General features: G+C 40.8%; 1 protein-coding gene across 1 annotated transcript in view; it reads right to left on the reverse strand.

Moving 5' to 3' along the window:
• The window catches only part of LOC117368589 (vomeronasal type-2 receptor 26-like), a 32,238-nt gene extending 19,511 nt beyond the window's left edge, over positions 1–12,727 (reverse strand). The window contains exons 1-2 of the mRNA XM_033962319.1: positions 12,501–12,727; positions 8,112–8,403 (exon numbers count right to left, since the gene is read on the reverse strand). Of these exons, the coding sequence (XP_033818210.1) occupies positions 8,112–8,403; positions 12,501–12,727 (519 nt within the window). The remainder of the gene's footprint in view (positions 1–8,111; positions 8,404–12,500) is intronic.
• Positions 12,728–14,623: the final 1,896 nt, after the last annotated feature.

Below are 14,623 nucleotides of genomic sequence, written 5' to 3' on the forward strand. Positions count from 1 at the left end.
TATGTCCTCGATCCAGCTCTCTGGTCACCCAATCAAAAAATTCAATCAGATTCGTTTGGCATGATTTACCTTTTGTAAAGCCATGTTGCCTCGGATCCTGTAACCCATTAGATTCAAGGAAGTACACTATCCTTTCTTTCAGCAACACTTCCATTATTTTTCCAACAACTGAAGTGAGGCTCACCGGCCTGTAGTTTCCTGCTTCATCCCTGTGACCACTTTTATGAATAGGGACCACATCCGCTCTCCTCCAATCCCCAGGAATCACTCCCGTCTCCAGAGATTTGTTGAACAAATCTTTAATAGTACTTGCCAGAACCTCTCTGAGCTCCCTTAGTATTCTGGGATGAATCCCGTCTGGAACCATCGCTTTGTCTACCTTCAGTTTTTTAAGTTGCTTATAAACACCCTCCTCCGTGAACGACGCAGAATCTACTCCATTTTCTCGTGTAACTTTGCCAGACAATCTTGGTCCTTCTCCAGGATTTTCTTCTGTGAACACAGAACAGAAGTATTTGTTTAGCACATTTGCTTTCTCCTCATCACTCTCCACATATTGATTCCCAACATCTTTTAGCCTAGCAATTCCATTTTTCATCTTCCTCCTTTCACTAATATATCTGAAAAAATTTTTGTCTCCCTTTTTTACATTTTTAGCCATTTGTTCTTCCGCCTGGGCTTTCGCCAGACGTATCTCTCTCTTGGCTTCTTTCAGTTTCACCCTGTAGTCCTTTTTGCTCTCCTCTACTTGGGTTTATTTATATTTCACGAATGCCAACTCTTTCACCTTTATTTTCTCAGCCACTAGGTTGGAGAACCATATTGGCTTACTTTTTCTCTTGTTTTTATTGATTTTCTTCACATAAAGGTCCGTAGCCATTTTTATCTCTCCTTTCTGCTTAGACTACTGTCTTTTCACTTCTCTTATGTCCTCCCATCCTAACAGCTCTTTCTTCAGGTACTAGTTGTTAAATTACTTACATAACACAATATTTTCTATGTATCAGCTGTCTTTACTGTAACTAGGCATTTTGATACTGAGTACATGGCAAAGGTGTAATGGAGACATGAGTTGCCATTCTAGCCATAACCAATCTGGAAGTTTTTCCATGAGCTCTGGGAGGACCCAATACATACCCTGGCGCAAAATATAGGCTTGATAATACCTATAAAAATTGGGAAAATTTACCCCCCTCTGAAATTGGCCTTTGTAAAGATACCAATGCCACTCTAGGAGTTTTATCCAGCCAAATAAATTTTATAAGAATGCTATTTAATTTTTTATAAAAGGACCCTTGAAAATAAACCGGCAACATACCCATCTGATAACAAAGCACACGCAAAATCATCATTTTGATAGTTTGGATTCTCCCCCAACATGAAAGATGTAAAGGATTCCATTGCTCATACATTTCTGTAACCTTCTGTAATAATGATTTTTCATTTATTTTCATTGTTTCTTCCATCGTATTTTTAATCCAAATGCCTAAATACTTTATTCCATCCTTACTCCAAAGAAAGGGAAACAAATCAAACAAACCTTTTGTACAATAGAGATTGAGTGGAAGAATTTCTGATTTACTGCAATTTATCTTGTATCCTGAGAATTTTCAAAATTTCTCAATCAATTCAAGTAAGCAAGAAATGGTTGTCTCAGGATTTCTCAAATAAAGCAGTATATCATCTGCATACGCAGAGACTTTATACTCCCTGATCTCTACGAGGAATACCCTGTATCTCCTCTGCTTGCTGAATAGCTAATAACAAGGGTTCTAATACAATATGAAAAAGCAGAGGAGATAAGGGACAACCTTGTCTAACCCCTCTTTGCAACCTAAAACCTTCTGAAAAATTATTATTAATACACAGTTTAGCAACAGGGGAGCTTTACAACATTTGAATCATTTGTATAAATCCTGAACCTATATCAAACCACTCCAAGGCTTGATACATGAAGGTCCATTCAACTCGATCAAAGGCCTTCTCTGTTTCCAGGGATACAGAAAAAGCCGGATCATTTAAGGCTTTTGACAAATTCAACATGTGTAAGGTCAGCCTAGTGTTGTTAGAAGAATGTCTCTGAGTAACGAATCCTGTTTGGTGCATTCCAATAATAAATGGGAGAGCTTTAGCCAAACGTATAGCCAATGTTTTAGCTAAATGTTTTCCATCTACATTAATTAAGGAAATAGGCCTGTAGTTTGATACCAGTGTGGGATCTTTATTTGTCTTTGGTAAAACTATAGTTAATGATTCTGCCATGGTACCTGTAATACAACCTTTAATTAATTATCTTCGATCCAGCTCCCTCTTCCTAACTGATTCAGTACACAAAGCCACGAGCAGTGGCTCCTACGGGCATCCTGCACCTGAACCGGAAGCCTTCTCTCTGACGTTGCAACGTCAGAGGGAAGGCTTACAGATGAGGCACAGGACAGTGCAAGGTGCAATTAGTACTATTATGGGGGCGGAGTCTGGGGTGGAGATTGGGTAGAGATGGGCGGGGTCTGGCCCACAACTTAGACCAGTGTTCTTCAACCACCGGTCCACAGACCGATGCCGATCCACAGAATAATTATTTTATTTCTGCCAGTCCGTAGGTGTAAAAAGGTTGAAAAACACTGGTGTAGAATATTCCCATTTTTCAATTAATTTTGATTCCAATATCTTTATTTCTTGTTCTAATCTAGAAAATTGATTTTTAATTTGTTTTTTAATATATGCCGAATGTCATGGTTGCCTTAAAATCATCCCACAATATTTCCATTGAGATATCATCTGTATTATTAATTTGCAAATAATCATTAATTTTTAATTGAATTTCTTCTATAAAATTTATCCTCTTGATCATATTTTAAAAAATATGAATATATTACAATGTTTCAGTCAACCATTCACACTATCTATTCTGTACTTCATAAAATTTAGTTTTATCCATTCATCCATTTCATATTATTTATTCATATGGGTAAAATTATATAATAGAATTATATAATAGCATTTTAGAATTCATCCAATTAATTGATTAATCTATATTAATAAGTTCATTCAGTAAAAATATTGTTCATATTTGTAATCATTTATTAGTGGCCATTTCTAAACTTCAGAGTCAGGTCATGGATAGAAGCACAATAATGTCCCTTACTACTGTCCTTGAAACAAAGATCATCAAACCCCATGCTGAAGAAGCTGCATAAAAGCCTACCAGTCAAAAAGTCAGAAGAGGAAGGAGACCCACACAGGACCATTGGAGGCACTCCAACCAGACCACTGCTGGAGCCCCATCAGTACATGGGCAGCCTGTAGAAGTGACCCAAAAGATGGCTGAAGTTGAAAACAATCTCAGTTGGAGAACTGATGACTGGAAACATCTGCGAGCCATGGAAACACAGCCCACGAGTAGAGATATGCAGAATTCCCGTGACTCAACCAGAGCCGCACATGAACTCGCCTGCTTTACAGAAACTAACCACCAGTCACCAGCAAAGACATTGAAAATTCAGTATGAGGAAACAGAGAGAAACATGAAAACAATAACTCCAGCGAGTCTTTCCTCACCATCGGGAATCCTCCGTTCTCCATCTGTAATCTTTTTTTGCTTTTCAGACTATATATACTTTTTTAAACCTTTAAAATTTTTCTAAACTTTTTTTCTTTTAATTTTTATTTAACTAATTCCTTCTCAGTGCATTCAGTCTATTGCTGATCACAGGAAAAATATGGCACCCTTTTGCCACACTATTCTTTCATTATTATATCCAAAAACTGACTCTATTAAGAGAAAACTGTTACTTATCTTAAATGATGCCCTTGAACATTTTTTAGCACAAAGCCAAAACTGCTGTGATTTGGGAAGTCTGGAAAAACTGCTAATTTTCATTCATTCACTATACATTCTTTAGGTCCGACAGGGCTCGTTTTGCTGCTCTAAATGCGGATTCCTCAGGGTTAACTGTCGGTTTTTCCTAAGCATTCAGAATTGACGGGGGAAGTCTCATGTTCTGGCTGCTCATGTGGCCATGGCCAGTCCCTGCTATGGAGGGGAAGGGATGGAGTATGTCAGTTTCGGATTGGCTTTGCAGTGGGTGTACCATCGATAGCAGGGAGGCATACTGATGGCAGTGGCTTCAGCGGGGGGGGGGGGGGTAGGGATTCCCAGTGAGAGGCTCCTGGTAGGCAGGGAGGTGTGCAGTGGGCATCAGATGGAGGCAGGGAGGCATACCGACAACAACAACGGCTTCAGCGGGGGGAGGCAGGTAGGCTTCAAAGTGGGTCAGCTTCAGGGGAGGGAGTAAGGGGGTGGGCCAAATGCTGTAAGGCAGTGAGGGGGAGGGTGCACAAACTCAGGACACTGAAGGAAGAGAGGGGGCATGAACATGGGACACAAGGTAAGGGGGAAGGAGGAAGGGGGCACTAACTTGGGACATAGGAGAGAGGGAGGGAATAGAAAGTGAGTGAGAGGGAAAGAGATGGTGCAAATGGGGAAAGGAAGAGGAAAATTGGGCATAGAGAGAGAGAAATGAGGTAGAGATGCATGGGGAATAGAAGGATGAGAGTGAGAAATGTTGGATATTGTGGTGGAGAAGGGTGATAGTAGGAGAAATGGGCATGGAGCTGGTGGGCAGTGGTGAAAAAGTATCTGGGGGATGAGAGAGGAAGAAAAGTTGGACTCATGGAGGTACAGAGAGAGATGTTGTTTGGGAAATGGAATGATGTCTGGAGGAGAGGAAGCATGCAGAAGAAAGGAAAGAAAGAAAGAAAGAAATATTGGATGCACAGTCAGAAGGAAATGCAACCAGAGACTCATGAAATCACTGGACAACAAAGGTAGGAAAATGATTTTATTTTCAATTTAGTGATCAAAATGTATCAGTTTTGAGAATTTATATCTGCTTTCTATATTTTGCACTATATTTGTTTATTTTTCTATAGTTGTCACTGATGTGACTTTGCATATTTTAAAGTCATTTGCCTTGACCTCTTTGAAAAATACCTAAATATAAATGATAATTAACATTTTATCTGCGTACAGTGTGCATTGTATTTTTATAATTTTGTAGTTACCATTATGTATTGATAAGATTATAATGTGTGTATATGAAAAATGGATGAAAGAAATTGCATTACAATTAGTACTATTATTAAGGGGGTGGAGTCGGTTGCGGCATTTGGACAGGTCTGGGGCAGAGCTTGGGCTGGGGTACTCAGTTGGTTTTTGTTAGGGTTAGGGGCAGTGTTCCCTCTAAGGTGAGTGCATGAGCAATCGCTCACTGTTTTCAGTGGCGTCACTCATGCTTTTTCTGGTGTCGCTCACTCGAGCGGAGGTGAGAGGAAGTGGCGGTGGCGGTCTGCCCTGCTCGCCTAAGATGCAGCAGCGGCGGCTCCTTTCATGATCCCCGCAATCTGTCCTCTCTAATCTACTGCCCGCCCACTACCTCTCCCTGTTTATCTTCCCCAGCTCGGAGCCAACCAATTTTCTCCACCCGACGTCAATTCTAACGTAGGGGAGGAAGTTCCGGGCCAGCCAATCGCTACCTGGCTGGCCTGGAAGTTCCTCCCTGATGTTAGAATTGATGTCGGGTGAAGAGAATTGGTCAGCCCCATGCTGGAGAAGATAAGCAGGGAGAGGTAAGACCATGTGCTGGCCTGTTCCCCGATTGCGGCGGTGGCAGTGGCAGCCTGTTCTCTGATGGTAGTGGCTTGGGGGAGGGCAGGGAGAAGTAAAGAAAGAAAGGGGGGACAGGGAGACAGAAAGAAAGAAGGGAGACGGGACATAGACAGAAAGGGGCATGGAGAGAGAAAGACAGAAAGAAGGGGGCAGGGTGAAAGAAATAAAAAGTTGGGGGAGGGAAGAAGACAGATGCCAGACCAGGGGAAAGGAAGGAAGGAGGGAAAGAAAGAGATGTCAGACTATGGAAATAGGGACAGAAGAAGAGAGAGATAGAAGGGAAGGTAAGACATGGAAACAAAGATTTTGAAAAGAAAGCAGAAAAATTGAATATTAAGTTAATGCCAAAGATGGATGCAAGGCAAAAAGTGAAGACGGAGAGAAAACCAGTCAAAGGACAAGAAGGCCCTGGAAACATAGTAAATGCACAGAAAAATAAAGTCTCCAGACAACAAAGGTAAGAAAAATGGTTTTATTTTCAATATAGTGATTGAAATGTGTCAGTTTTGAGAAAGGAAAGATATTAAACTTTTAAATGTGACGGCTGCAGAAAAAATAGGGTACTTGGAGGGCTGCAGAAAAAATAGTTAATGACAATTTTGCATAAGGTAAAACTCTTTATAGTTTATAAATCTTTCCTTTAACTGTTAAAGGAGAGATTTATAAACTATAATGAGTTTTACCTCATGCAAAGTTGTCATTTCTTTAATAAGACATTAACTGGTTTTTTTCTGCAGCCCTCCAAGTACCTACACCTCACAGAACACGCAGATAGGACCTGTGGGATCAACTCTGATTTTGTTTGATTTGTACTTCTTGCAATCCTTGGATATCGTCTTTTTTGGAGGAGGGCCATTTTGATGGAAAAAAAAGGTTATTTTGCTCAACTGGCTACAGTCTAGCCCTCCCAGCTTGTTGCAGTGGTGAATGCAAATGCTTACTTTGCTCAAGATAGAACGTTTTATTATATAGGATTAAGTTACTTTAAATATCAAAGAATTCACTATTTTTAAAGAATTCATGGCCATGTCTAAGCGGCGAGCTGAGGAATGTTTATGTAACACAGGCAAGAAGAGGTGCTTAGGTTTTAAAACAGAGTGGTTAATGAATGCTATGTTGAAACAGATTTACCACATGGCACCGCACAGCACGTGCTACTTGGGGAAATTTTTTATTACTCAGAAACTGATGGTGTTAAGTGCAAAATTTGCATGAAAGCGGAATACAATAGCGACTGGACGTAATTTAAAAAACTTTAAGTAAATTGTTATTCTTCTAAATTTTGAGTATTTAACCCTCCCACAATCTCACGGGCACTCGTCCACCGCGCCTGCTCATAAATTTGTGGAGTATGTAATTTGTCGCCCATGCATATTTTTTTTGCACACACCTCATCAATCCTTAGAGGGAATATTGGTTAGGGGCACTTGGCTTGAAGAGGTTGAGAAACACTGTACTATACCAAAGTTTTGATTTCGGTCTCCACCTGCTGGTCATAATGAGCTATTACCCATCAGTGACAGCTGTACTGGTCTAGAGAGTTTTGACAAAGAAGGACATGGTTTTGTGTTAGCATTAACTGTGCGAGCTGGATCTGTTTTCTTCAGTTTTCCAATAGATTTAATGATGAACTAGTACCCATTGCAGTATTTGTGGTACAGTGTTTTTCTAAGTAGGTGTTGGTTATGTGACTTGTGGAAGTTGCTGCTATTTTGGTATGGTAGGGCTCTATAATCTCTGATTGACACTGTCCCAGGCATATTAGATAGATTGTGAGTCCACCAGGACTGGGAAAAATGCTTGTGAAACCATTCAGAGCTCTCCTGGGAGAACGTTATAGAAAATTGAATATATGAATAAAATTCTAGACTCCCACCCTGTCCTTCCTAGACCTGCTTTCTGTCTCATTCTGTTTATGTTTTTCCAAGCTGATTCTTGGATGACAGTCAGCCCTCTGTGTTGGGAAGGATTTTGCATATATGTTTCTAAAGCATGCTGGGGTCTTTCTTGAGCTCCTTGTTCACTGTTCAATTTGAGTTTACATGTTGCTTCTTTGGACAGAACAGTTGTTTTTGATGACTTTCCCCTTGTTCTATATTGGAGCTCTCGGTGTTTGGGTATTAACTACAGGTGATGCTACAGCTCCCAGTGAAGTAGAGGAGAGTCAAAGAAAAAAATCCAGATTGGATTCCTTCTGCATATGGCACACAGCCTTTGGGACACAACCCATATGTCTAGATTGTCTCACCTACAATATCTTCTGGAAAAGATATTATCAAGGTAAGGACATAATCTCTTTTTAACCCTGGACTACACAAAACCATGCTCTTTAAAGAAACCATTTATCATCACGGTCAATGTTTTTATTGACCAGCATTTAAAAATAATAGATTGTTGATGTCAATCCTCATTAAACACATCCAACTGAACAGACCAGTTTTACCTGAGGGTAGCGGAAGATTCTTGAAAGCTGTGATATTGAGTAAGTTGTATCTGAAGTCAAATCGCCAATGAAAGCAGCCAGTACTCCTCTGTCTTCACAGCTGTAATTAGGGACTGGCACTTGTGTCCCAGACAACAAGCTCAAGGTTCCATGTATGGCTCTTAGTTCCCAAGCACAGGAGTCATAGATCCGATACCCCAGGGTAATGTTGGGTAAGAGTTCAGCATTGTTATTGATCTCTTCCACTGTGAAGTGAAAAGCCAAGCGGTGTCGATAATAGCGGATAACATACCTGTGGAAACAGAGATACATTTTATTGAGATGTCAGAATTCAGCATGAATTAGTTTACAAGTGATGAGGACATTCTTCATAGGATCTCCATAGGATGCCATGTTTGGGTAGATATTCCATGTGTACCTGACCAGGATGAACGGAGAGATGCTGAAATATTATCAGAAATTAGAGAGGCTAACGAACTGGGAACACAATAATACTGGGTGATTTCAACTACCCCGATAGTGACTGGTTAAATGTAACAGGGCATGCCAGGGAGATAAAATTCCTTGATGAAATCAAGGACTGTTTTATGGAGCAGCTAGATCAGGAATCAGGATAATAGGCAAAGCAATTCTAGACCTAGTTCTTAGTGGAGTGCATGAATTAGTGCAGGAGGTAATGGTGCTGGGGCCTCTTGATAACAGTGATCATAACATGACTCAGATTTTTTATAATCCTTGGAATAAGTTCACACAGGAAATCCAATACAACAGCCCTTAACTGTAAAAAAGATGACTATGATAACATGAGGAGAATGATAAAAAAGAAACTTTGGAGCAGCTACAAAGGTCAAAAATTTACATCAAGTATGTTATTCAAAACTACCATTCTGGAAGGCCATTCACTCTGTAATTACACCTGGGGTCACCAGAAGTGATCGCTATCTCTAACTACTTGTATGTGCATAGAATGCCAGAGATGAACTTCACTCTTACGAAAGGCACTGCTGGATGTCAACTCAAGTTCTCCAATTTACGGCAGCCATTGACCAAAGGAAAGTTTCCTTCTGGAGAAGCATTAGATAAATAAGACAGCAGAGCCACTAGAACTTTCTTAAATTCTTTCAGTATTCTCTATTCCTGGCACCTCTTATGTCCCTCCCTGATTCCCATCAAAATCATCTAGTATTTTTTGTCACTCAGGCTGCATTTGGGAAATTACTAAGTGCAATTGGTGGCATGCATTTTTTTATTTTTTATGCTACTATGGCTTAATCCGAAGTTTAAAATAGCTTTGTTAAAATTGCCCAGAGGGCAAGAATCTTGTATTTGGATTCTATGAGCTGTTTCATTTGTATTGTGCTGTCATTTAACATATCTCTATTATATGATTGTTTTATAGTGCTGTTAAATGAATTTAATTCCAAGTTTACCTCCTCGATTGTATTTAAGCTTATAATTGATCATTTTACTATTATTAAGCTGTTAACCAAATTGTAAGCGTTTTGTTAAGCTTTACCTGCAGAACACACCTTGGGTGAATCCCTTCATGAAAAGTAGTTAATAAATCCCAGTACGAGAGTGGTTTGAAATGTTTGGTAAAAAAGGAAGTTAAACAACGTAGTCTCCATGGAAGGTTGTAGGCTTAGTCCAGTGAGTTCCCAGGTTTTTTTCATAAGCTATTTTTCCTACAATACAACAAAACTAGAAACTCACTGTAAGTGTATAGTCCTCCATGGAGACTATGTTGTTTAACTTGCTTTTTTTTTTATCAAACTTTTCAAACCACCCTCGTAAATAAACAAGTCTAAGGTGTAGAGTGGAGGAGTTTTACTACTTGGGATCTAGCTAGATACTTGGGACCTGGGTTGGCCACTGTTGGAAACAGAATACTGTGCTTGGGGGACCTTTGGTAGTGCAGGAGGCTGAAGATCTGGGGAGCTGGGTTTGAGAGAGAGGATAAAGCATGGAAGCTCTGGTCCCTGTAAGTCCTGACATTAGCAAGCCAGGTGAAGTGGGATACATCCCGATAAGTCCTGACATTAGCAAGCCAGGTGAAGGGGGATGGGAGGAAGACAAAGATCACTTTTCTCTTTACAGAAAAACTGCCCTCACCCTCTGCAACTGACATCTACCTTATCTATCTCTGCAGATGATAGAAACAGTAGATTAACTATGGAAAGATATTTCACCATTAACTGAAGAGCATGCAAAGATGGAGAAATACGCTGTTTTATGAGTTCAATTAGCTACTGTAGAAATAAAACTAGAGAAAAAGCAACAGGTCCTGAGGCTGTGGGCTAGCTGTGGTTTTACACCAAGGCCCACCCAGCCAGATACCATAAAGAGATAAACAGACCATGGTCAGAAGACAGAATTCTCAGAAGAAGGAATTCATAAGAAAAATCACCTAATAGAAAGTATCGGAGATGTTTAGAGTTGGGAGGGGGGCTTGTGCTCGGAAATACTAATATGGTGGGGAAACAGGCATTTCGGGGAAAAGGCAGGTTTTACGGAAAACAGAGTAGACATATAACATGACGTAGGTGAGAATAACCAATAAATGAATGTAGTTAGGCAGTAATGCATAAGTAAATAACCAATAAGGATGTATCATGTGATGTAAACCAATATGGTGTTGGCCACTAAGAAATGTATAAAAACCAGGCCTTTAGAAGGGAGAGGTCAGAACAGACATCGGAGGACCTCTAGGCCTAGAGATCACCTTCTGTATCACCTTCTGTTACGCTATATACTAAATGGTTTATTCCTGTAAGCTGTTATTGATTGGCTAAATAAATATATACTTATTGAAACCAGTATATAGCGTTCGAGGTCTCATTACCGAGGTAGGCCTGGACAGCGGCCTACATCAGGTTTGATTCCCACTATGACTCTGGGAAAGTCACTCAAACCTTCATTGCTTGGATCGTAAGCCTACTAGGGACAGAGAACATGCCTGAGTAAAATGTAATCCAGGTACATTAGATAGATTGTGAGCCCGCAGGGACAGATAAAGAAAAATGCTTGAATACCTGAATAAACTCATGTAAACTGCTCTGAGCTGTCCTGGGAGAACAGATAGAAAATTGAATAAAAAAATAAAAATAAATTTTGGATCATACAACAGAAGAACCCTTTATACCAGAATCTAATTGATAATAACAAATATAAGAGTATTGTAAGAAAATACTTCTTTACAGAAAGGGTAATAGATGTCTGGAATAGTCTCCTGGCGGAGGTGGTGGAGACGAAGACTGTTTCTGAATTCAAGATAGCATGGGACAGGCATGTGAGATCTCAGAGAGGACCCCTCATGAGACCCCTGAGATCAGGACTAAGAAATTGGGCCTACCTAGGAAAAATGGATTCTAAAGACTTCATCTCTGATACAAAAACTGCCTGAACTATGAACAACATGAACTTTGAACAATATGCAGACAGCTGCTGTGGAAAATTCCAAGAAAAAAACACTGGTGGCCACAGCAGGTCAAGGTGATCTGCCCTGTATAGATAGTTACAGGGTGGAGGCTGGAAATAACTCATATGGCCTAAGAACACAACAAGCTAAAGGAACTGATAACCACAATATCCAAGACAGCAGAAGCAAGAATGGCTACTGAGAAGGGAGGGGCCCATGTCCAGATGGTCTAAGACAGGGGTAGGCAATTCCAGTCCTCGAGAGCCTGAGCTAGATCTGGTTTTCAGGATATCCACAATGAATATGTATGAGATGGATTTGCATGCACTGCCTCCTAAATCTATCTCATGCATATTTATTGTAGATATCCTGAAAACCGAACCTGGCTCCGGTTCTCGAGGACCGGAATTGCCTACCACTGGTCTAGGATAAAGTACCAAAAACACCCTGTCATGGGAAATAGGGAAGTCATTTGTGACACCACCAAAGTCTTGGAATGACCCAAAGTTACCTGACATGGCAACCAATTAGTAGTTTGAAAGTGTAATAACCAATCAGACTGACTATGTATCCACCAATCAAAGTAGCCATGTAATATTCTATAAACAAGCAAGCTTAATGTATCCAAGCCAGAGTGGATTGAGACTTCTACAAACTTGCTAGCCTTTGGTCGTCTCCTCCACTTGGCACATTTGCTGTATATTCATCTTATTGATGCAAATGTTGTAAACTGACCTTTTGACATTAATTTAACATCTATTTGATGCAGCATATGTGTTGTAGTTGTCATTGTCAATAGACAGTAAAGGTGAGCATCCACTATCTCCTCCTCTTAGGGAGAGGAGGAGATAGTGGATGCTGCAGATGGGCAGACTGGATGGACCAATTGTCCTTTATTTGATGTCATGTTTCTATTACCCTGTTCAACGTTTTCACTCATAACTTGATTTAAGCTTCAAGAAGCTACTTACAAAAAGCAATCCGTAGAAGCTGGAAGCTCCTTGAAGTTTGTAGAACCAAGATGATTATTTTGCATGTGAATCTGTAAGATTCCACCAAGGATCAGGTCTCCGTCCTTATGGTACATGGACATGGACAAGTCTTGTCTGATTTCCAGGTTAAACCCAGTAGCTTGATTCACAGCTTTCTCAAATAGATGAGCAACAATCAGAAACATGAAAGAGAAAAGGATCAACATAGCGCTTCCCGGAGTCAGATTTTCCAGGCTTAGGTGCTGGTGATGTAGTTTTTTTTAATTATTTGACCAGATGAGCCAGATATACCATTCTTGGGCCACCAAGCTATTGGCATGGCTGTGAGATTCATACGCATTGATGGAGATGTGACCATCTCCCAGTGAGAGGAATACTGTCTGACTCTTTACACAGTCCCCAAAACAGCTCTTTAAAAGCAAAACCAGCTCTTTAAAAGCTGTGTGGAAAAACAACCAGGTATTCTCCTCTGTGATTTCATACAAAATGTAAACCACCATAGAATGACCTTGATCCAAGGTCAACAATCTAACTAACACTTCAGAGCAGTAATCAGGAGGAACTATTATTACAATCCTGTGGGGCACAATGAGATGAAAAACAGACTTTTATACACAGGTGCAGTAAAGAGGAGTTTCCAAGAAAAGGACAACATCTGGATTTCTGTTTAGCTGATGTGGGCAGAAGTCAAACTTAGGCACTTTAGCCATTTATACCTACTCTCTGCCTCTTGTTCCCCAACATGTTCTGTGAGCACCCAACTGCACTCCAAAATATACTGGGCTAGATTCAATAAATGGCCCCCCAAAGTAGGCTCCAGAATGATCCGTGCTAAGCTAGAACTTCGTAAAAGGCTCACTGCATGGAGCGTCCTATTTAGAATACAAGTGTAGTGCGTTAATAGTAGTAAAAGATGTGTAAAGTTAGGCACCTAGATTGATACACCTAGCCAATCTAGGAGCTTTAATTGGCGCCAATAACAAGCAAGTAGCATCTCATAACTGTCTTAAAATTAATTGGATGGTAGGTGCCTAGGCATGGTCAGGGGACAGTTCATGGGCGTGTTTTTCATGTACGCATCTGTTTTGGACTTAGACGCCAAGAAAACCCTATCTAGGCCAAGAAAACCCTAGCATAAATAGGGGGCCTCTAAGGTACGGTTACCAGATTTTCTTTCAGGAAAATCCAGATCCATGGCTACATCCCCAAGACAGCCCAGATCCCCCTCTGTCACATCCTGTTCTGCCCGCCCCAGATGACATCCGGATATACATGAGAACTGGCCCAATCCAGAATTTGGTTATGCATATGCAAGAGTCTGCGACCAGGAAGTAATGTCAGAGGACGAGTCGAAGCCAGTGCAAGCAGCAGGTTGTAGCTAGAGGTACGGGGCAAGGAAGTGAAGGCTCGTTTGCGGTAGGGAAGAATTGGGAAGGAGCGGAGCAGAGAGGAGGAGAGATGCTGGCACCCCCATCAAGACAGCACCCAGAGCGATCCATCTCTGCTACCACACCCTCTTTGGAGTTACATGCATAATGAAGGAGATGCATATGTTAGAGAATAGGGTGCAGGGCAGTTCCAATTACTGCCAAGAGCTCGTTAACAACAGTTGTTGACTGTTATCACCTAATTGGCTAATTAGTTTACTCCTGGATCTGTGATCTACATTCATATTTGCATGCCGAAATTTCTGCAACCTGGGAATTTGGGAGACCGCGGCCTCAATTCTTCACATGGCGCCTAAAGCATAGGTACTGAGGAAAGTGGCGCATAGCGCATTTCAATCTTAAGTTAGACACCTGAGAATGGAATGGATACAGCACCGTTCACGGAACAAAGCGTTTATGAACAATTTGAAAAATTGAAGGTGGAGAAATCTGTGGGACCGGACGGGATCCATCCCAGGATATTGAGGGAGGTCCGAGAGGTTCTGGCAGGTCCTCTTAAAGATTTGATAAAAAAATCTTTAGAGATGGGAGAGGAGCAGATGTGGTCCCTCTTCACAAAAGGGATGATGCGAGAAACTACAGTCCAGTAAGCCTCACTTCAGTTATTGGGAAAATATTGGAAATGTTGCTGAAGGAAAGGATAGTGAAATTCTT

This window comes from Geotrypetes seraphini, chromosome 10 (assembly GCF_902459505.1).
Source record: "Geotrypetes seraphini chromosome 10, aGeoSer1.1, whole genome shotgun sequence".
Lineage (NCBI taxonomy): Eukaryota > Metazoa > Chordata > Amphibia > Gymnophiona > Dermophiidae > Geotrypetes > Geotrypetes seraphini.